Source organism: Coturnix japonica, chromosome 26 (assembly GCF_001577835.2).
Source record: "Coturnix japonica isolate 7356 chromosome 26, Coturnix japonica 2.1, whole genome shotgun sequence".
Lineage (NCBI taxonomy): Eukaryota > Metazoa > Chordata > Aves > Galliformes > Phasianidae > Coturnix > Coturnix japonica.
This window is the reverse complement of record NC_029541.1, coordinates 2,555,812-2,577,934: the sequence shown is the minus strand read 5'-3', so window position 1 is coordinate 2,577,934 and position 22,123 is coordinate 2,555,812. Positions and strand designations below refer to the sequence as shown.

Genomic DNA, 22,123 nt, shown 5'->3' with positions numbered 1-22,123 from the left:
TTATATCCGGAGCAAAGCAGCAATGACAACATGTCCTCAGCCCCACATGGCAGGTGTCTGTGCTGTCACTGGGGCAGCAGCTGTGACACAGGAACCTCTGCCCTGGAGCACGGGAAGCCAGGACCTTCCAGCTCCCCTCTACCAGCTGCTCTCCCATGACTGAAGCCCTCAGGATGTTCCTGGCTGAGGGTTGACTTGTGTTTGTTGCAGCGGACGCAGCACGTGGGTGACACCTGAGTGCAGTTGAGAGATGTGATTTAATCCTTCAGAATAAGGATGGGGATGGGTCTGTTTGTTTCCAGGCTGGTCAAGCAAAATGCCACAAGCTGTATTTCAGATCAGAGCCAGATTAGGGTCAGCTTCCAGTGTTGTCTGATATCATGAACATGCTCAGGTCTGACATCTGCAGGGGTAAGTCGTCATCCATAACCTATTTAGTGTGAGTTTGGATGTGGGACAGACTGCAGCAAAGCCAGAACAGGGAGCAGAGGGTCTGAACTTAACACTCAGATTATACAACAGCTTTTTGTTTTTGACTGATTTTAACCAAACCACTTTCTTTTGCTGGACCTTCTTGTGTGCATGTCCAGAGCTGGACTGTGCTGTGTTAGTGCTGAGCTCACATCACATGGGCACAAAGTTCCATCATCCAGCATAGCTCAGTGGTAAATCCTTTCCTTTCCAAGCATTTGTTGCCTTTGGTACCTGCTCCCCTGTAATTGGAAAGCCATTTCCTGCCCTTTCATCCTCTGCCTTTCTGATCTCTGTAGCTGTTGGGGATGTTATCTATTTCTGTTCTCTTGTCTCATGTCGCTTTTGTCTTCACGCTTCCACTTCCTGAGCGTGCAGCTGGCCGGGCTGCTAATCAACAAGGTCACATTTTGATGCACGTTGTTTTTATGGGGGTTGGAAGACGAGTGGTTCCCTTTGGGTGAGATGCGCATTTTCCAGGTCAGGAAGGAAAGATGAAGGCAGAGCTTTGCAGACCGGGTTTATTTGGATACAGGAGGATGGAGGCTGGGGCTGGAGGCAGGATTTGGGGCTGCCATCCCAGCTGCAGCGTGGAGTATCGATGTCACCTCCGTGTGTATTATAGGGATGGGGCGGAGCTTCGTCTCGGTGCGTGGGCAGCTCGCTCCTCCCCGCCGCGCATGGGCACGGCTACGGGCTGCGGGGTGCTCGCGTTGGCCGGTGCGGAGCGGTGAGGCGATGGGCTGAGCAGCCCCATGAGCTGCAGGCGGTGGGATCCCGTGCTGTAGGGTGGGAGGTGGCCGAGGGGGCTGTGGGAGCGGGGGCTGCGTGAGTCCCGCGTGGGGAAACGACTGCGGTATTACGAATGGGGGGCTCCGCGTGGAGCGTTCTCGGCCCTCCGGTATCGCAGCTGGGAGGGGCGGAGGGAGCGAGAGCGAGGAGGTTTGTTGACGTGTCGCGTTGATGCTGCGGGATGAATGAGGCGTTGTGCTGCGAGAGCCAAAGAATTCCCGTGTTCCAATCCCCGTGTTCCAATTCCTGTGTTCCCTTCTATGTGTTTCAGGTGAATGCCGGCTGTTTGGAGAGCAGCGTTAAGTCTAAATGCCAGCCCTTTCCCCGCAGCCTCTGTGAGTAACCTTAACTGGGTGCTGCTGTTACTTTAAATAAGAACTCTCTGTGCCTCGCGCTGTAAGGTGAGAAATTCTTCTGGGAGAGGACGGTGGTGACACTTGGAGCTCATTGGTGGTGCTGGCAGCTTGGCAGGGAGCAGCAAGGAGGCAAGAAAGGGAGCAGACGCCTGCAGGGAGCTGTCAGCCTCCAGTTCTGCAAAGGAAAAGTGCCACTGGAGAAAGTATAAAGCCCTGGGAGTAAGGACTGGAAAAAGATGTGCTGAAGCCTCACACATCAAAGAGGAGACGCTCGGATCCTGCCTTGGTGGCTGTGTAACCTGGAGGGAAGGAGGATAAGGAAGAACTTGCTGTAGCTCCCAGTTAACCGCTGTGTTCTCTGTTGGCTCTGCTGTTGGTGTCCTCCATTCCTGGACGTTGCTTGATGGGGATCTCTGCTGCTGGAGCAGTCTCTGCACTCAAAGGCAGGAGAGCAGGGCTGGGAGAGGTGGCCTCTAGATGCCGGAAAGGCCATTTGTGTAAGCTCCTGGCAGAAGGTCTCTTCTGGAACAGCTGCTGGCTGTAGGCCCATCAAGCTGAGGTTCAGAATAAACCTCTGTGCAGCATGTCTTCGAAGCAGGAGCAGAAGGAGACCCACCAGGCCAATGGGGCTGTGCTGCCCGCTGTGCCCATGGACTGCCTTGTCAGTCCGGACCGGGGGCAGCTGGTGGAACCCTCCAGTTTCTTGGGACCTGATGGTGTCGGGGTGGAAGTGGTGGTGCTGGAGTCCCGTGCTAATGCTAAAGGTGTGCGAGAAGAAGATGCCTTGCTGGAAAATGGCAGCCAGAGCAACGAAAGCGATGACACCAGTACAGACAGAGGCCCTGAGCCAGCATCACCGCTCAAGGAAACCTCCTTTTCCATTGGGCTGCAAGTCCTCTTTCCCTTCCTCCTGGCAGGATTTGGGACGGTCGCTGCTGGAATGGTGCTGGACATTGTGCAGGTAAGACTGACCCTCCCTTGTGTGGTGCTGGGCTCTGAACCCCATCTCTGTAGGCTTGATCCTAAGTTAGGGGCTATTTGAATTGTAATGCTAGTTTGGCAGATAGCAGCTACAAAGGGAAGAGTTGTGTTTCATTGCATGGCAGTTGGGGTAGAGGCAGACCTCAGTGGTTCTTTGGTCACCCTTACACTCCTGCTGCCCTGCTCCAGCTCTTAGGACAAGGTCGTGGCTGCCAAACATGCAGCCAAAGGACTTATCTGGGAACTGAGGCACATTCCTGCTGGGAATAATGTGGTAATCATCCCCTGATGATGATGACCATCATCCCAGCCCTGCTCTGCAGTTCCCTGGGTCCTGTTTCCTGTTACAGCCTGTGATGTTTGCTGTACTGTTTCAGCACACTGGGCTGGTGCCAGCTGGGTTAATGATCCCCCTCTGCAGTGGGTGCTTGCTCAGGCTGAGTGACCCTGCTCTGCCTTCTCATGTGCTTGAAGCAACCCAAGAGCAACTGAGCTAACAGGAAGATTCCTTCTGACAGCTGCGTGGAGCTGATTCACGTGTAGCCACGTTGGAGCTGCAGTCAACCAAAATCTCTCAGTTTGATGGTGTTGACACAAAAAGTCTAATATCAGTCACTTGTGTGTGTGTGTATTGATGGCAGCGATGTTTATCTGCACCTGAGCTGAGTGCCAGCAGGTCTGCTTAGCTAGATTGCCCCTATGGCAATTTCCTGCATGCCACAGCATGCTGGTCATCCTTACATCCTTACACTTTCTCCCTATGCAACCTGCTGGGGGAGGTTATGAATTGTGCCTCAGAACAGGAAGTAACAATATTAATTGATTACTTGAAGAGAGAGAATATTCAAGCACGATGTTGTTTGCAAAGTCCCCTCTAAGCTCATGTTTGGATCTTCTGGCAATTTCCTGCACCAGGGCTTTGAATGCAGCCCCAGGTCCTTCCTGGAAGAGGAACAGCCCTCCTGAGTGGGGAGGGGAGGGCCAGGGTGGGATACTGTGGCATTCCACTGTGCTCTCCTGCCTTTTATTTACAGCCATTAGAAATAAAGCTTCATAATTCCTCTGTTCCACAGCAGCTCAGCATGTAGCTACGCAGCGTGTCCTGCCAACTCCTTTAACTCCCTTTAGCCTTGGGATTAAATGCCATAGGGTGGAAATGGGGGGAGGGAAACATGCTCTCTAAGCTTGCCTTCCTGCAGAGTTTGGGGAGCTGGTCTTGAGAACTGGCTTCTCAGAGCCTTGGGGGAAGGAGACAGCAAGCTGCTGGGGGTGGGCAGGAGCCCCATTGCTTTGGATGTAGCCATGATTTGTGATGGATGGAGGGATCCATGCACTCAATTTCCTCCACTTGAGACAAATGGAGTAATCAGCCAGCTGTAATTGGTCTCCCCAGTGTGAAAACAAGCAGCTCTGGCCACGCTGTCCCATTAATGTGTCCCTATTAATTTGTTTCTGCTCCCTTTGGGTTTGGAGACCTACATGTGTGCCACCTGCTTTTCTGTATACAGCAAGGAACTGTTGGCACAGTCCCATCTCCCTGCAGAGCCTTGATTGTTGTTTTCCAGACTTGCCTGTTCCCTGGAGATGCTTTGGATGGGATTGGATATGGAGGAGGGAGTCTGCTCATTCCCTATTTAACCACCTCAGGTGTTAACATCCCCCTCAGGTGCAGTGGGGAATGTTGAGCTTCACTCTTTCATCCAGGTCTGGGCTCACTTTTCATTGCTGTGCTGTTGTCCTCTGAGTGCTGTGATTGAGAGGGTGATCCTGGAAGAGTTTTGCAGGGCTCCTCATGCATCTGCTGATCATGGGGTTCAAGCTGTCCTGCCAATGTTTGTCTCTTTGGGGCATTGGGAGAACCAAGATGCAATGTGCTGAGGCAGTGATAGCTCCGACCTGCTGCCTCCACAGCATTTCCTGCCCTCTGAGCTGTCCTGAGTCACCATCCTGCTCCGACCCACCCCATGATGCTGCTGCATGTCTTAACCCCCCCAACACAGCAACAGAACACAGCAGAGGCAGAAAAGCAGCTGTTGTCCTGGAAGTGTCTGATACCTGCAGGTGCAAAGCCTCTGAAACACAGCAAGCCTGGAAGAACAGCAAAACACCACCTGGGCCTGATGCTGGTGGGGTGAAGTAAGGCAACCCATGTGGGCTGTGCTGTCTGCTCCCCTTATGGGGTGTGTGAAGTGCCTCTCCTATAAGGCCGAGCTCTGCAGGAGCCAGAAGGCCTTTGAGACATACAAAGTGCCTGTAGACCAGTGTTGTATAACATCTTATATTAAGCGAGTTGGCAGGAGCCCACAGGTCCTGCACTTTGCAGCGAGCGAGCTGCTGATGTCTGCAGAAATCTTCTTGTTTTCCTTCCCTGAAGATGGCTTTTTTCCCTTTCCCCAGGAACACTTCTGTCTTACCCAGTTATGGCAGCTCCTGGCATGGTTTGCAGTGCAGCCTCTTGTACAGGTTAATGTGCATGGCTGGCAATGGGATGAGGTGCAGAGGGCTGCAGCCCTGTATTGGTTATTGCCTGACCCTATCGTGCTTCTATGGTCTCCTTGGAGGAAGGAGGAGCCAGGAAGCTGTTGCACAGCACTTCCAGCCTGTGGTCAGACTAACGACAGTGTTCCTTTGGTGAAGTGATCCTGGTGACACCCAGCTCATCCTGCTGGGATGTGGGAGCTGATTAAATTCTAGGTACTGCCCAGGGAAGTTGTAGTAAAGGATTTGCCAGTTAGAGCGAGTTGCAAAATAATTGTGATGACTGCCAGGCCTGCCTAAAAATAGGCTGAAGAAAGCAGAGCTCACTGTTCCTAGGTGTGACCTTAAAGGAAGCACAGCCTGGTGTGCTGCTGTGCCAAAGGAAGTCTTTCAGACTGATTCTCTCTCCCCTGTTCAGTGGTGGGTGCTGTAAGGGAAGGATCCCACTGCACTGCTGGCTGGGATGGCTGTGCAGTGATGTAGCTTTTAGGGCACTTCTGGCTGTGGGCTGGAGGTCTCTGGGGCTCAGGCTTGTTGTGTGCAAGCAGTTCAGAGGCTGCAGGGTTTCCTTGGGCACTGCCCATCACTGCAGATGGGAGAGAATTTGCTTCAGGAGGAGGTGAGTGTCTGGAACCTGCTGTCCTCAGACAGTGGGGGGCTCTGAGATGTGCCTGAAACAGCTGAGCAGCTTCCATCCATCCCTGGAATGGAATAGGAACATTGTTGGCTCATCTCACTGAGCTGTCAAATGTTCTGCTTTTTGAGTGACTGGGAAGCAGTTTTCCCTTTAAGGAGAAATGGTTCCAGTTCATCCTTCTCAAGTGTTTAGCAGCCTCCTGTGATCACACTTCGCTCTCAGACTGTTCTTGCAGTGCTTGCAGCTTGAACGTGGTATTGGAAAGGACCTGGCAGGAAGCTGGAGCTTGTTGGCTCTTAGTGTCCCAGTGCTGGAGACAAGCATCACAAAGGATGGAATAATAAACAAGAATAACTGAAGTCTTTCCCAACAGGAAGGTGTTAGTCATGCAGGTAGTGAGCTTTATTTGCTGTGAGGTGTTGGCTGATAGTGTTCCTTGTCCTAGAAGGAATTCCACATCCCTTTGGGTTCTCAGCCTCCCTGCCAAAGGGGGAGCTGAGGAGACAGAGTCCAGTGCAGGTAACAGAGCAGGAAGGAAACTGCAGCTGCCAACGAGCTCAGCACAGGAGGCAGCTTCTGAACACACCATTCCATCAGCTTCCTCTGAGGAGGATACCAGCGTGGGGAGCAGGGGTTATTTTGGACACAGTCTTCTCACAAAACACTCATGAGAGCAGGGAATCAAGCAGTGAGGTTTGCACCTCCTGCATTATTATTTCTTTTAATGAGGTTGTGAGTTTTTGGGGATGGTTATCTTTGGGAAGCCAGTTGCTCTCCTATAAGACTGCATACCCTGCAGTTACTCTGATCCTACAATGCCTCAGGTTGGAAAGCATCTTAAAGACTGTATGGTTCTCTGCAGCAGAAGTGGGAGCAGAGACAGCGGTGAGCCACTGCAGCATCAGGGAGTAGCAGCAGTGCTGTGCCCTGAGGGGTGTTTGGAAGAAGCTCTATGGGGAATGCCTCTGGGCAGACTTCAGTACTGGATTCTGCCAAAACTGGAGTGTGTTGGGCAAGGCTTCTTCCTCTCTCCGTGTTCTTGGCCTCTATGTGCGTGTTTTGTCAGCAGTTAAGCTTTAGGGGATTTTGAACAGCAAGTTGCAGGCTGAGATCCTGTTTGTAAGCTCAGCAGGAACCATGTGGTCACTACTATGTAAATGGCAGAAGCAGTAACACTGCTAGAAAGTGTGGCACCAGAACTGGAAGTGAAACTGAGTCATCCACCCAGGGCTACACACAGGCAGTGCCAGAGTGCAAAGGAGGTTCTCAATACAAAGTAAAGGTTTCTAACCTTGGGGGGTCTTTTTTTGTTTCCATCTTGCAGCACTGGGATGTCTTCAAATATGTGACTGAGGTTTTCATCTTGGTGCCTGCACTACTGGGCCTGAAGGGGAACCTGGAGATGACTCTGGCATCTCGCCTGTCAACAGCTGTGAGTATCCAGGACATGCTGAGGAGCAGGATGTTTGTTTTCTGGGGGGCAGGAAGGGATGTGATAAATGCAGTGACCACCTAAAGCAGAGGCTGGAGTTGAACTTTCTAGCCAGGTGTTTCCATCCCATTTGACTGATCAGATTTAAAGGCTCTGTAGCCCTTAAGCTTTGCTGACAGTTCACTTCCTCATCAGAACTGCTCGTGAACCTGGAGGTACGGTGCACAAAAGGGCTCTGGCAGTTTAATACCTGGAGTGCTTGGATCTGGTTTCATTTACAAGGAAGCTGGGTGTAGGCATGCAACCAGAGCACACAGAGCAGGCCAAAACAAGCCAGGTTCAACAGGGCTGGGAGGTGAGAGCCTGCAGAGGGTTGTACAGCAAAGGGTGAGATAGAAGAGAGCTTGCAGAGAGTTGTCAGGTGGATTGACAGCCTATTCAAGTTAATGGAGAGGAATGGCAGGGCGTTTTTCTTGCTAGAACTCAGTTTGATTCCCACGTAACACTGAGCTCCTTGTGAGAAATGGAGACAGGCTCTGTTAGCTCCTCAGAACAGTGTCTTAGTCCAGCTGTAAATGAATTGCTTTGTGTTTAAATGTTTCTGTAGCACAGCAGTCTCCCTGTAGCTGAGCAGCGCTGGAGAGAGGCATCTTAACAGGGACAGTAATACTCCTTTATCTGTAAAGCATCTACTTGAAAGTGACAGCAAGTGACAGCCTGATGTTGCTGTGGGTCCTGTGGTGAGCGTATAGCTTTAAATCTTACATCTACAAGGTGTTAGCTACCTGCTGCTGAGTGTTTACTGTTTCTGAGCTGGGTAGTGCTGGAAGAGAGCCCTTGCAGTGAGAGCCTGGGCTCAGCCTTGGCATTGCAGATGGAGAATTGTCTGTCTGGATAGCAGCAGCAAGCACAGCTAGCAGAATTGCTGCTTGTTGTGCTCCCTTTCCTCTTCCTGGTTGCTGCAGGAGAAAGCATAGAGAAGAGCTGAAAAATTCTCTGTATGCTCACTGCTCTGGCTCCTCTTTCTTCCATCTGAAGCAGTGGGTTGATGCCAGCTGTGCCTCTTTGCTCTCAGTACCTTCTAACTCACTGAACCAGTGGCACCTGGGCATGAATTACCCTTGGCTTGGCCCCAGCACTGCCAGGGACCACCTCCACCTGGGCACAGCTTCCCTTGGTGCTGATGTCTTCTGTCCAGGTGTTACTGGAGAGAACAAAGCTGCTGTGCTCCTGCACAGGGGCTTGCAGGGTCAGGCTGAGCACTTCAGCCTGTGGCAGGCTGAGCTTTGTTTGCTTCTTCATTCTCAGAAACAAATCCCTTTGTTTTATTCATTCCCTATTGTTCAGATCATGTCAGAATCCTCGCTGACCCAAACACAGGCCATTCTCCCTCTTGGCCTTGACTTGGCCAGCTTTCAGAGCACGCTTTGAGCATGGACTGATCAGGGTGAGTCCTTCACCCCAACAGGAACGAAGGCTGTGCTGCCTATGTGCAAGTCTCCCAGCCTGGCACACCACTCCCTTGTATCAATGCATGATGGGGTCTGACAGCCTCTTTAGTTCTCCCTTCTTTCCCATGGGGAGTGGGCTCTCCTTTGGGCAGCGCTTCACGATGCCATTCTCGTGCTCGCTCTGCAGGAAAACAGTCTGGAAGGATTTCTCAGATTGTGGGTTTCTAATTAGTGCTGCATTAAGTCACCTCAGAAAGTCCCTTCCACAATTAAGAAGTAAAACTCTCCCATTAAGTCAAAGGATTAACATCCTGTTGCCATTGACTACAGCTAGGTTATGTTAATCCCAACCTAATTGCCATGTGGCAGGAATGTTAAGGTCAGGCTTCGTATGGAGCTCAAATTCCTCTGCTGGATGTGGTGGGTGCAGCTCTACAGCCAAGACTGTTTTTCTCCATTCTCTCTTTCCCTCCCCTTAAACCAAGCAGAAGAATTCACCCTGGAGATGGGCATGTCTCAGAGCTGGTGGACGTGGCCTGGCAGCTCTCTGAAGTGTAGATGCAATGAGAAGTGTGAAGGTTGGCTGATCATAGATTTCTTTCTTTGTGTGGACCAGGAAAGAAACCTGAGAGGCAGGAATTGCTGCTCTATTGTTTGTTAGAAGTCTGACACTTTCAGCCAGTGACTCCATCATGCAACTACTTCATATTCCTTAAGCCTTTCCCTTATGATTTCATAGTGACAAACTTGTTTCTCCCTCACATTCATCAGCTTAGAATGTTACAAGATTGCATGCAGGCACCATCTCTCTGCCTGTCCTTTCCAACTGTGAATACCAGAAGGTGTTGGGGAGAGCAGATCTCCTGTGTTCTCCATAAGCTGCAACCTGCAGGGATTCTGCTGGGTTTTGTTTGGATTGTATGCCAAGAAATTCAAGCAGCTTTCCTTCTGTTCTGGTTATTCTGATTAGCATCTCCCGTAGCGATGCCAGATGACCCGTGTGCCATGGCTGCTTCCTGCTACTCAGTAGGTCTCCACGTGGCATTAGCCTTGTTTACTCAACTTTTATCCCCAGCTGTAGTTCCTGCTGCCAGCTCCTTGTGCCCACGTGGTGCTGCTCTGGCCTTGCCCCGTGTCAGAGCTGGGGGCACTGATAGCTGACCTGGGATCTATGCAACCCCTGTTTCCCTCCTGGCTGGCTAAAATGAGGGGCATTGTGACCCAGCTGGGCCTGGGCCAGACTTGGCTTCATCACCACTGAAGTGGATTCAAGCAGCAGTGTGTGGCTCTGTGTGAGGGCAAAGTGTATCTTGTTGCTTTTACTGGATTTTCATCAGAATTCCTATTGCTCCCTTCAAAATTCCTTCTATCCTGCTCTGCTTTTGCTGCATAGGAGTGTCAGCCCATTCCTGTTGACAGGGCATCGAAGCTCAAACTGGGAACAGCTTTGGTGTGCTGGGCTATAAAGCCAGGCTAACTGTTGGAAGAGCAAAGCCATCCATCTTTTAAGGTTCTAATGATGCTGTGATGTCTTCTTGCAGGCTAATATTGGCCAAATGGACACACCCAAAGAGCTCTGGAAGATGATAACAGGGAACATGGCACTGATACAGGTAAGAAAATGGGAAAAAAAACATGGGGATGTTAGTAGTTGTTGAAGTCCAACTTGAAGAGGTGTCAGAAGGCTTGAATGTCTTTTCTTGGGTATTGACTGTCGGTATTGCATGTCTAAGGGGGAAACAAATGGCACCTTATTATCCCATGGTCACATTACCATTGCAGTTTGCCTTGAAGGTTGAACTTCATGTACCATTTTGCCTCAGTCTTCTTGGTGTTCATCTCACTTTCATTTTCAGGTTCAGGCTACCGTGGTTGGCTTCCTGGCCTCGATTGCAGCAGTGATATTTGGATGGATTCCAGATGGGCACTTCAGCCTTGACCATGCTGTCCTGCTCTGTGCCAGCAGCGTGGCTACTGCTTTCATTGCTTCCCTTGTCCTGGGTAGGATATCTATCATGTACATTCTTCATGCACCTCTTCCTGACATGCTGGGCTCTCCTTGCCTTCATCCTAATTTCTTCCTCTTTTATTTTGCTGTAGGCATGATCATGATTGGAGTCATCATTGGATCCAGGAAGATGGGAATCAATCCTGATAACGTAGCCACACCAATTGCTGCCAGTCTGGGGGATCTCATCACCCTGGCTCTGCTTTCAGGAATCAGCTGGGGCTTGTACAAAGAGCTGGGTGAGCAGCAACAAAAGGCTTTTGTCTCTCCCTGGTCCTTGTGTCTGCTGCAGCATTTCCCTTGTGTTTCACCCTGTTCCTTTACCCTTAATCCTCTTGGGGCTTCCAAGTGCTAGGAGCTTGGTAGTGGCTAAAACAATGGGGGAAGGCAGCTTTGGTTGTAGTCTTTTATACTGTCAGCACCAGCTGGGGGTCCTCAGTGCAGAGCTGCAGCTGTGTGCTATGGATTTCCTCCTCCCTGGTGGCTGGGATGCAGAGGATGTGACTCAGCCAGGTTCACTCAAAGGTGAAGCAGCTCTGGGAGGTCTTGCCCAGGAGTGGGAAGTAGGAAGGAGCAGTTGGGAAACTAAAGAGGTTTCATTCAGCAGGTGCATCAGGAGGAAATGTTGGGTCTTGTTTGTATGTTTCTGACTCTGGGGATGGCAGCTCTCTGCTGGCAGGGCTGGTGAGCTCAGCTGAAGTAGCATCACAGCTCTCTGCTGCAGGATGTGTCCTTGACCTGTTGCCTTTGCTTATTTCCCCCTCAGGGAGCAAAGCATACGTGAATCCTTTGGTGTGTGCCTTCTTCATAGCCCTGCTGCCCATCTGGATCATCATTGCCAAGAAGAACGCAGCGACTCGGGAGGTGCTGTACTCTGGCTGGGAGCCAGTCATTATTGCAATGGCAATTAGCAGGTAGGAAGGTGTGCAAGAGTTCTTCTCCTTGAAACACAGACACAAAACTCACCTTTTTTCCCCCCAGCCCTTCCAACCTTTTCACGCTTGACAGATTCCAAAAGAAAATGGCGATTCAAACTTCTCCTTCCACAGCGGCCTCTGCCAGGAAACTGGAGGTCACGTTGTGTTTTCCAGTCAAAGACACTGGGATTGAGGCCCAGGGGCATTGAGCACCTGACTGCTGGAATCCAAGGCCTCAGCACGTGGTTATTGCACGCGTTAGTGGGTGGATACATCACCCAGTGCACACGCTGCAGCAGGGAGGACTTGCAGTGCTCTGTGTGTGCTGCCCGATGGGCTTTCAGCACTGACCTCTTCATTCTTCTCTCTGCAGCGTTGGGGGTTTAATTTTGGACAGGACGGTCTCAGATCCGAACTTTGCTGGGATGGCTGTCTTCACCCCTGTTATTAATGGTGAGTTCTTTTCCATGGTGATGTTGCAGCTCTGATGGTTCTTGGCCTCTGCCTCAGTGTAGGAAGGTTAAGGAGGCTAATTCTGCTAGAGCACCAGTGAGATGAGATCAAACCCAACCTTTACAGCAGCACCTCCTGGTGCCAGCCCCTTCAGGAGAGGGTAACAGGTTTAGGGGAGGCCATTGCATGAGAGAAACTCCAAATCGGAGCCACAACAAGAGCTGTTTGTTATCCACTTCCTTCTGGCTCATGGAAGACCCCTGATCCAAGATACGAGCCCTGCAGCTCTTGGTAACATAAAGATCTGGGTTTGCAACTCAAGTCGGGAAATCTTTGGTTTGTTCTGGAATGAAGCTTTGACCTCCATTCTGCCTAATGAACCAAGGGAGTTCTGTTTGCACTCATTCTCAGCCTTGCAATAAATTGAGCTAATTCTGCAGCAGCTCATCTATGGGTTGGCAAGTTCAGAGTTTCCTTGTGCTTCAGGCAAAAACCAGCAGCTTTAAACTTCCCTTATTGTGCTCTCCTTATCTGCAGGTGTGGGTGGCAACCTGGTGGCAGTGCAGGCGAGTCGCATCTCCACTTACCTGCACATGAGTGGGATGCCTGGAGAGAGCCCTGAAACAACCCCTCGCAAATGCCCCAGCCCTTGCAGCACTTTCTTCAGCTCAGGTACTCAAATTAAGGCTTGGAATGTATTGAGTTCTGCAAGCAGCAGTTGCTGCAAATGGCTGGCTGAGCTCGGCTGAGGCCGTCACTGGAGCACTGTCACAGGAAATGGTGGCTGAGGCTCAGAGGCAGCTGTCAGCTCGTGGATGCCTGCTCTTTTGGCCTGCCCTGCCCTCTAGAGACCAGTGGACCTTTAGCAAAGCTGATATGCAAAGAGGACACATCCCTGCTGGATTAGGAAAGCACGTTGCCCAAGTTCTGTGCCCTAAGTGTGTAATGCTGTAATTCCTTCACCCAGCAAATCTTTTCCAGATGTTCAGGATACCTAAACCTGCCTTGAAGCTGCTCAAATGTTGAGGGTCTGCTGGGCCTATAGAGCTACAATTAGAGAAAATTAACTTGCAAATGCTTCTTAGCCCTGTTATTTGTAGCAGTGAACAGCCGAACCTGCATTCCTACATAGTGTGTGGAGAGGTGGTCATATTCCAGGCTGCCTGGGGGAGGTTTGATACTCCATAGCCTTGGTTCTGGCCTTCTGAGATCCGAGGTGCCCCCAGCTGTAAGTAGGCTGCACAGTTGCTGTGTTCCAATCCCACTGATTCCTGAACTCCACATTTGTTTCCCAACAGATGTGAATTCCCGCTCTGCTCGTGTGCTCTTCCTTCTAGTCGTGCCTGGACACCTGGTTTTCCTTTACACCATCAGCTCCATGCAAGGTGGACACACTACGCTCACCCCCATTTTCATTGTTTTCTATATGACGGCTGCACTCCTCCAGGTGAGCTGAGGCCCCTCCAGGGGCTGCAACTGCTCAGGCTGCAGTAAGGGATGCTGCCATGCCATCCACAGCACTGATATGAAGGAGGTGGGGGGAACATTGCGCTCTGGTGGCTTCAGCTGCTCTTTATCCCTGGGATAAAGATGTTGCTGACCCTTCCTAAGAGTCCTCTGTGCTTCTGAGTCCTCTCTTTTGCCCCATATCTCTGAGTTTGTTCTTGTTAGATCTTAAGATGGAGATGAAAAATATAGACTTGCTGGTGTTTGGGTATCAGTGCACTGAGCCTTTATGCTTGAACGTGCTGGGGATGCATTGAAGGGAAGGAGGGGCTGCAGAGGTACTGCATGAGGAGAGGGATGGCAGAGGTTGGGGCTGTGGCTGATGTGGCTCTTTTCTGCCTCCCTCCCAGGTTCTCATTCTGCTGTACATCGCTGACTGGATGGTGCACTGGATGTGGGGCAGGGACCTCGATCCTGACAACTTCTCCATCCCTTACTTGACAGCGCTGGGCGACCTGATTGGAACAGGTCTCCTTGCTCTCAGCTTTCATGTCCTATGGCTTATTGGTGACCGGGACTCCGATGTGGGGGATTAGCTCTCCCTGCCACCCCTCCTCTCTGCTCTCTTCCATTCATTTTTGTCATGATTGTTTTTCTTCCACTCTTGCTCCCCTTCCTCCCCCCATCCCTTACCCTGTCTCTCACGAGACTTCATCTTTGATACAGGATTCTCATTATTTTCAATGGGAATTTTATGTGGTTTCTATTTCAAGCCAAGTTTGTACAGAAAATAAATCTAGTTTTAGGAAGGACGCGGGAGTGTAATGAGACAATCACTAAGTGCAATTTCCTAGCAGTTGTCTGACCAGTGTTCCAGGGGAGCTGCCCATCAGTCGATGGAGCACACAGGAGCCCCCCCTGTCCCAGCTTCTGGAGGTGAAGGGCTGCTTTGTTCGCTTCATAAGCGTTTTAAATGCTGGAGATGAAGTTAAGATGGATGTTGCTGAGAGGGCACCTGCTAGCAAAGTGCAGCCTTGTGGGTGAGGACATGGGGATCTCCTGTTTTCTCTGTCCTGTGACCCTCCTCCCTCGTGTTTTCTCCCTGCACCCCCTCACCTGTGCTTTGCTCCCAAAACATGCAGCTCTCTGGTCCAGAGTTGATCCACTTTTGTGCATTCAGGATTGCTTCCAGCTGCAGCTGGGCAGGAGCTGCTCAGTACCTTCCCTTGCTGAGTATGAAACTCGGGAGCATCATTGCTGCTGCTGTCTCTTAGAAGATGCCATCTGTGTTCAGCCTTTGGCTTTCCCTGTATGCGTAGGAGGAAGCAGGAAAACAGGTCAGCAGCACAGCCTGACTTGTGCAGCCATGCACTGTCAGCGCAGCACTCTATGTGGCTCTCAGCAGAGCACCCTGCTTGCTTCAAGCTGCACTTGCAGCCTGGGGTTGGTGACAGCCCAGCATGCCAGCAGAGGGGCTGAGCACTGTGAGCCTTGTTTCCCTCCTGCTTTTTGTGTTGCCCAGCTGGGAGGTGGCCAGGAAAACCTGCCGTTCCTCCACCTGTGCTCCCCGGGGGGATTCTCATGCAGCAGCATAATGAGAGAAAACCAGTTCTGGTTGTGTGACTGAGGCGTTTGTAATACAATCACCTTCCTGGGTGCTGTCAGAGCTTTTTACTTTTCCCATTTGGATATAAATCAATTCAGTGAGCTGAGCACAGTTTATTTAAGCGAGTCTTATTGACTTGGAAGCTTCACTCAATGATGTGCTCAGCAGGCTCTGATGCAAACTGCATGCATGGGAGAGAGCTCCTAATGTTGGTAGGGGTGGGGATCATAGTGTCCCATGGGACCCAGTTTTGGTGCTGCAGTGCCCAAAGCACAGGGAGATGCCCTTAAAGGACCAGAGCTCACACTGCAGCCCTGTGCCTTTTGTGCTGCTGCATTTCCTCTTTGCCTGCAGATCCAGGGCCATCACCTGAGAGCTGCAGGATCTGGGGTCACCTACAGGCTGCTGCTTTTCTTCTTCTGTCTTGAATGGCTTCAGTTCCTCCCTTAGGTTACCTTCAGCATTTCTGGCACAAAGAGGCAATGCTCCCCTCCTCACCTTGCTGATGTGAGGCTCGCCTTCCCCCTCTCCATCTCTGTGCTGTCCCCTTAGTGGCAGTAGCTCTGACCCTCCTTCTGTCTCCTGTAGTTGACTTTGGCTGCTCGCAGGTCTGATTCAGCCACAGCTCTGCACGAAAACACAAAGGAAAACCAAAACATCAGAACAACCAACCAAACTCATACCCCAAAGCAAGAAGTCTGAGCCTGGGGGCTCCTCCAGCATCCTCTGCTCTCACCTCCTATCCCTGCCTGATGCTGAGGGGTGGGATGTGAGATTTCCTTCTGCTGCCATGTTTGTGTATGGCCGTGCCATTACTGCTCTGTGCTGTGATGCCAGGGTTTGGTTCCCTGAGAAAGCAGTGGTGTCAGAGGGAGGATCTCCCATGGTCTCCTATGGGTGCTGAGGTGCTGTGGGGTGAATGGGATGGGGCAGGATCTCATTTAGCATCTCAGCACATGGACAGCCAAAAGCTTTACCCATCACTTGCACTCGGTTGCACAGCCCACCTTACAGCTGACTGCAAATGAGAAACGCCGGGTTGAGCTCTCTTTGTATTAAAGAAAAAACAAAGCAAAGACTTGTCTTAATTATTTATAGCTACTGTAACTGGATTGACGGATGTCAACTGCTGATAAATTATATTTCCTTAAATAAAGATGACATTTATTTATGCGGACTTGGGTGCCCTTCTTTCTTCCATCTCAGGAGCAGCTTAGAAGCACACAGTTTTGCAGCACTGATAACAGCCCTGGGGGGGGGAGGGGGGGGGTTGGTTCTGTGCTCCTATGGACTGAATGGGAGCAGCATAGAGCTGTGTATGGGGGGGTCAGGAAGCAATAAGGGCTGTCCTATGGGGGTGGTTAGACAGTAGGGCAGGCTTGGTGGGATGCCCTCTGTGCCGTTCCATTCTGTGCTATTCTATCCCGTTCTATTCTATCCTGTCGTCTCCCGTTCTGTTCCATGCGGCTCTATTCCATTCTGTCCCGTTCTATTCCATCCCATTCCGTTCTGTCCCGTTCTATTCCACCCCATTCCGTTCTATTCCGATCTTTCCCCGCCCCAACAAGCTCCGGAACTGCGCTGTTCCGCCTGACCATCACGTGATCGCTGCACCCGAGGGTGGGGGGAGGGAGGAGGGGGTGGGTTTTGGGGGGGGGGGGGATAGAAAGATGGGGCAGAGGGACCGAATGTTTAAAGTGCTGGTGGTCGGGGATGCTACGGTGGGTAAAACATCGCTGGTGCAGCGCTACGCCAACGACAGCTTCAACCGGCACTACAAATCTACTGTGGGAGGTGAGCACAGCCTTGAGGGGGGGGTTGGGATGGGTGAGCTCGGTGGTTCCTTGTGTAACGTGGATGTAAATGAAGCTGTAAAGAGTTGGGGGGGGGGGGGGTTCTGATGATTTAATCCTTAAAGGAGTTTCTTTTCCTATGGGGGTTCACAGTGGACTTTGCACTGAAGGTGGTCCAGTGGTCTGAGTCGGAGACGGTGCGGCTTCAGCTGTGGGACATTGCAGGTATGTTCATATAGAGCCCTAAAGTGCATCCAGGTGGGGATGAGGCTCCATCCATCCATGTGTTGGGATGGGTGGGATTTTAGGGTGCAGAGCAGGTTGGGATGCAGGGCTTTGGGTTTGGGTGTCTGGGATCTTCATAAAGAAAACAGGAAGGAGAAGTTTGCAGGGAAGGGATTGCAGCAAAGAAGCAGATTTCAGTTTCAGTGCTGAGAAGTGCATTAAAAATCAAAGGGTCCTGAAAAGATATTTGGGAAGATAAAGCAGAATCCCTCACCCCATGCAGTGCTCAGTGGGGGCTGCATAAATGCTTTCTCATTATGGTGCACCTCTGTTTCCTAAATGGAGTTTGGAGCTGAGGAAGCAAAGTCCTGCTGTGGGCACTTATTTGGTTGAGTAAGTCTTAAAAATGGGAACTTAAAAATGGGGATTTTTGTCTTTTTTTTGATCCTGAAGGGCAGGAACGCTTCACATCCATGACCCGGCTGTACTACAGGGAGGCATCAGCCTGTATCATCATGTTTGATGTCACCAATGTCAGCACCTTCAGCAACAGCCAGAAGTGGAAGCAGGACTTGGACAGCAAGCTGACGCTTCCAGATGGGAGCCCTGTGCCGTGCCTGCTGCTGGCCAACAAGGTGAGCACAGACAGGGCCACCAACCTCACACTGAATACCAGCCCAGGGCCCCATCCAACATGGCCTTGAACACCTCCAGAAGAACCTTGCCCTGAGAGCTCTGTGTCAGGTTGGGATTGAGGAGATTCAAAGCTCTCCTCCTACTGCCCAACACTGCCCAACAGTTCCCCTCCCAGCTTGGGAATGGAAAGGTTGAGCCTCACCTGGCTGACTCCTGTTTTACAGTGTGACCTTTCCCCGTGGGCAGTGACAAGAGAAGAAGTGGATCGTTTCAGCAAAGAAAATGGCTTTTCTGGTTGGGTGGAAACATCCGTCAAGGAGAACAAGAACATTAACGAGTCTATGAGGTAGGAACAGCAATTGGGGCACACTGCAAGAGTTAATTCCCTCCTTCAGACAGTGCTGGCTGAGGTAAGGGGAGATGCTGTCATCAAGTAACAGATAGCAGCAATAACATGCAAGTGAATCTCCTGAAGGGAAACTGAATTCAGAGAGGTCAGACGCTGTGCTGCCCTTGGTCAAGCAGCTTGTACCCAGGAAGCTGATCCTCTGCTCCTTAAAGCTCTGGAGTTTTGTGTCCAACCAGGAGTTGTTGCTTTGGTTCTGTTGTTGTTCTGTTTTGTTTTGTTCTTCTCTGTGCTCCAATGCCCTAATTCACATCTATTTGTCTTCCAGAGTCCTGATTGAGAAGATGATGTCCTCATCCACTGGTGATGGAAGTTCTGCTTCTTCCTGGAGGGGGGATTATATTAATATCAAAGAGACGTCCCCGCCGGGCTGGGCGTGCTGCTGATGCACTGACTGCTCCATCTGCTTCTGTTTTCTACCCCTTTTTTTGTCTGTTTTCAAAGATAGTGAACTGTCCTCTCTTTACATTCATACTCACTAAGCATTGCTGCAATGGCTTGGAAGGAGGAATGGAAAGAGTGAGGAAAGGAGCCCTCTTTCTTCCAGCACAGCAGCAGTGGGAGCACGGCACAGTCTGTGCTCAAGCACATGGCTGGGATTCATCTTTTAAAACACTGAGCACTTTTCTTCATCTTCTCCTATATGACAGCCTGTGTCATGCAGGGTGAAGGACGTGGAACGTGTATTTTTAATGCTGTTGCACCTTTGGTACCTTTTATCCCCCAAGACCTGCACCTGATCCACAGAGGCAACCATTCCAGAGTGCTGCAGTAACCCTCATTTGATGCGCATGAAGTTGAATCGTTCTCTCTGCTCCTGTGGGTTCCTGGGGTGAGATTACAGCAAACCCTTCATTTTGTGCTCTGGAACTTTACACCTCTGTCTGCCTGTTGCTGGAGACCAACACATCTCAGCACTGTCATCCCATGTCCTTAAGGTGTGGATCTGAGATGGAGCACAGCCCTAAATCATGTGTGTGCTGACTGCGGAGTTGTCAGCGTTGCCCAGTTGCCTTCTGTTCCTTCACTCTTACCCTCTGTCTAGCACAATCCCATGTGTTCTCTTCCACTGCTGCTTTATTAGGACACTGGGAGCTGAATGAGGAATGGGTTGTAAACTCCTTTGTGTGCCAGAACAACAGTTCCTTTCACTTTTAGCACACCCTGCGTCCTACCATCTCACTAAGCTTTGCAATTGCTGCTGCATCACCTTCCCACCATTACAGTGCAGTGACTTTGGTGGCAGGCTTTGGTGCTGGAAGCCCACTGCTGGTTTAGTGCTTTAAGGGGCAAGCAAAGACTTTGCAGGGCAAAAGGAAATGAAGAAATCTGCTCCCCAGCTGCTTTTTTTGTGCCTGCTTTTCCTAATGTATCCCCCAGGTGTGCCTAGCTATGAATGGCTCTTGCCAACCACAAACTGTAAGAACACATTAGAGTTATCTTGGAGGAGCTATAAGGAAGGCCAGTCTGGAAGGCTGCAGTTATGCAGCACTGTGGGCTCTTGTCATCATCCTGCTGTGCTATAGAGTTGTGTCCTGCCTGTGTTGAGGTTAGGGTTTAAACAAGTGCTCTTCAATGATGTTTTCTCTCATAGTTTACATCTCTGTGTGCCAAAAGATTAAAAGGCAGAAAAACTTTCCCTTAAGAACATCCATCATCTGTGGATGCAGAGTAAGAACAAGAACTGATTGCCTTTTGTTATCTGGGGTTGAGAAAGATAAGCTGTGAGGAAGGGCTACAAAACCTCGGCCTATGTTATGTTCCAAATATCCAGGCTAAGATTCTGTTGTGTAAATATTGCCAAATTCAGCCTTATAAGCACTTAAATATACCTTTCCCTGTGCCTTCGGGTTAACTGGAGAAACACACGAAGTGTGTAGGGGTGGTTAGGAGCAAAATTGAACTGTCTTGTTGTGTTTTAATTCCTAAACATGGCAGGGAAAAGAGAAAAAAGGGTCTGATTTTTAGAAGGATCTGTCATGAAACTGTAAAGACTTGTGTATTATTTATTGATTGCTGTCTAATTGAGCAAAGGCCAGGAGTTAGACCTGCCCATACAGGTGAAGGGGATGAGGCTTGCAGTGGAGGTCCCTGCCCAGGACCAACTAATGCAGCCACGAAAGCTTGGAACTGAGCAAGAACTGCACAGCTGTGGTTTCCATGGCCTGTACTTTCCATGGCCATACTTTCTGTACATCACTTGGATACGTACCAGTGCCTTTTTAGTATCCGGACCTCTTGATTTTCCCTAAGTGCCTCTTAGAAACAAGGAAAAGCCGAAGGAAGATCTCTTCTGATTTTCTTATTTCTGTTCTGCTGTTCCACCTGCTTTGAAAATGATCTTTGGTTTTTCCTTCCTGCAGTGCCTGCTTTGACATTGTACTCTATGTAATTCCAGGCAATCCATGCCTATTTCACTCTATTCCACGTGTTTCTCGTTGCTTAACTCTTTAAATCTATGGTCACAGGTCTCAAAAGAGACATTTAGTTACATATTTAATATGTTGATGACTGCAATCTGTGGATCCACATAGAAATGTATACTGGAATAGAATCAATGAGGTCAAAATTGAGTTTTGGTTTTAAAACAGCTTGTAGTTATGCAGAAGTATTTGAGAACAGGGTTCTCCTTACTGTAACACTGCAGTATTATCATGTTTATACAAAGAGAAGAAACTGCTGGGAGGTTTTCTCCCTATCAAACTGTAAATGAATGCAATATAGCAAAGGTCTGACATAAAAGAGTTTGACATTGCTGGTGTAGACGTTGTTTTCCTGTCTCAAGAGTCCTAAGAAATGGGTTCGTGAGATCAAAACAGAAACAGTTTTGCTGCCAAGAACAGGAGGTGTTATAAAGCAACCAGTGTGGACTGCCCTGTGTTGCCAGCAAAACAGATTAGATCTTTTTTCTCTGGAAAATCTCGTTGTCTTCATTACCGTCGTGTTATTGACCTACAAGTGGGACATAAGCACGCCAAACTTTCACATCTGCCAGGCTGTCATAGTGGGTTTTAATCCAATACATCCAGCTAAGAGGAGGAAGAAAAGAATCCCTTGATGTGGCTGTTTGTTAATAGGCCTTGCTCCTTCTGGCTCATTAGCTCACACAGTGAGCTCTGAATGCCCCTCTTTCTTTCCCTGATCAGCTTGATTTTCATGAGTATTGACTCCCACGATGGACGGGGCACATATGAACCGATCAGGGATGATTGCAAAGGGGGCAAATGAAGCTCATGCAAGGAATTAAATGATTCTAAGGACTCTTAGCATTAAGTGAAAGCTGGATCTGAGGAGCTGAGTCCCTTCAGTGTACGATGGACTGGGCACGTATGAACTGATCATTGTAAAGGGGGCAAACGAAGCTCATACAAGGAATTAAATGATTCTAAAGACTCTTAGCATTAAGTGAAAGCTGGATCTGAAGTGCTGAGTGTACAACCAAACACCTCCAGCTGCTCCAGGAGCTGCCACGTTAGCAATGCTTGGATGGAGGCCCTCACAACCTTCCAACCCCACCATATAATGCAATGTAGATATATCCTATTTCACCACAGCACAAAGCAGCTCCTTTTCCAACCCCGAATCCCCTCAGGGTTGTGTTTGCGGTTCCCTCACGTTAGATCCCTCAGTGTGAGGCCCCAGGGCACACTTACATGACAAAGGCCGTTCCCTGCTCTAACCGAGGGGCTTTAAGCTGAAGAGCCGGGCCTTGTTGTAGGACCGAGGGCCTCATTATAAGAGCCGACATCAGGCCCTGGATGTGCGGGATCCTGTGGAGGCCGCTGCGGGGCGGCGCGGCGCTTCCCCGCCTTTTCCCTCCAACAGGCGAATCTGCCGATGGCTCGCCTAGTTGTTTGAGCTTATCCCTGCCGATCGCTCCCCGGTTGTTTGAGCTCATGTAAAAATTCAGGCTCGGTGTCTAAAGTGGAGGTGTGTGGATATGTGGGTAACACGGCACCGGGGAGCGGCACACGGAGCGACGGAACCGGCGGCGAATCTGCCGCTTGCGCCTAACCCGCTCTGTGACTCAGAGCA

At 50.2% G+C, this 22,123-nt stretch overlaps 2 protein-coding genes across 6 annotated transcripts; both read left to right on the top strand.

Annotated features, from left to right (window-relative positions):
- Positions 1–549: 549 nt before the first annotated feature.
- On the top strand, positions 550–16,205 carry SLC41A1 (solute carrier family 41 member 1). Of its 4 annotated transcripts, none has more exons than XM_015885291.2 (11): positions 550–951; positions 1,535–2,580; positions 7,040–7,147; positions 10,140–10,211; positions 10,455–10,599; positions 10,699–10,845; positions 11,373–11,520; positions 11,897–11,976; positions 12,514–12,648; positions 13,275–13,423; positions 13,833–16,205. In XM_015885291.2, exons 2-11 carry the CDS (start codon positions 2,203–2,205, stop codon positions 14,016–14,018), a joined length of 1,548 nt encoding a protein of 515 aa, XP_015740777.1. In that variant the 5' UTR covers positions 550–951; positions 1,535–2,202; the 3' UTR covers positions 14,019–16,205. The 4 variants fall into 4 exon arrangements, with proteins under 4 accessions (XP_015740777.1, XP_015740775.1, XP_015740773.1 ...); XM_015885289.2 differs by lacking the exon at positions 550–951 and adding an exon at positions 972–1,191; XM_015885287.2 differs by lacking the exon at positions 550–951 and adding an exon at positions 972–1,201.
- A 468-nt stretch (positions 16,206–16,673) lies between these two features.
- RAB29 (RAB29, member RAS oncogene family) lies at positions 16,674–20,843 on the top strand. Of its 2 annotated transcripts, XM_015885365.2 has the most exons (5): positions 16,675–16,822; positions 16,975–17,046; positions 17,500–17,681; positions 17,907–18,028; positions 18,357–20,843. In XM_015885365.2, the coding sequence occupies exons 1-5, from the start codon at positions 16,699–16,701 to the stop codon at positions 18,472–18,474; spliced, it is 618 nt and encodes a 205-aa protein (XP_015740851.1). In that variant the 5' UTR covers positions 16,675–16,698; the 3' UTR covers positions 18,475–20,843. The 2 variants fall into 2 exon arrangements, with proteins under 2 accessions (XP_015740853.1, XP_015740851.1); XM_015885367.1 differs by lacking the exon at positions 16,975–17,046 and having other exon boundaries at positions 16,674–16,822.
- The last annotated feature ends 1,280 nt before the right edge of the window (positions 20,844–22,123 follow it).

Excerpts from the sequence above, each read along its gene's own strand:
- SLC41A1 (XM_015885291.2), top strand. The coding sequence starts at position 2,203 with ATGTCTTCGAAGCAGGAGCAGAAGGAGACCCACCAGGCCAATGGGGCT. Across the intron at positions 11,977-12,513 it reads CTTCACCCCTGTTATTAATG|GTGTGGGTGGCAACCTGGTG; the intron begins GTGAGTTCTTTT and ends CCTTATCTGCAG. Across the intron at positions 13,424-13,832 it reads TGACGGCTGCACTCCTCCAG|GTTCTCATTCTGCTGTACAT; the intron begins GTGAGCTGAGGC and ends CCTCCCTCCCAG.
- RAB29 (XM_015885365.2), top strand. The coding sequence starts at position 16,699 with ATGGGGCAGAGGGACCGAATGTTTAAAGTGCTGGTGGTCGGGGATGCT. Across the intron at positions 17,047-17,499 it reads TCAGCTGTGGGACATTGCAG|GGCAGGAACGCTTCACATCC; the intron begins GTATGTTCATAT and ends TTGATCCTGAAG. Across the intron at positions 17,682-17,906 it reads GCCTGCTGCTGGCCAACAAG|TGTGACCTTTCCCCGTGGGC; the intron begins GTGAGCACAGAC and ends CCTGTTTTACAG.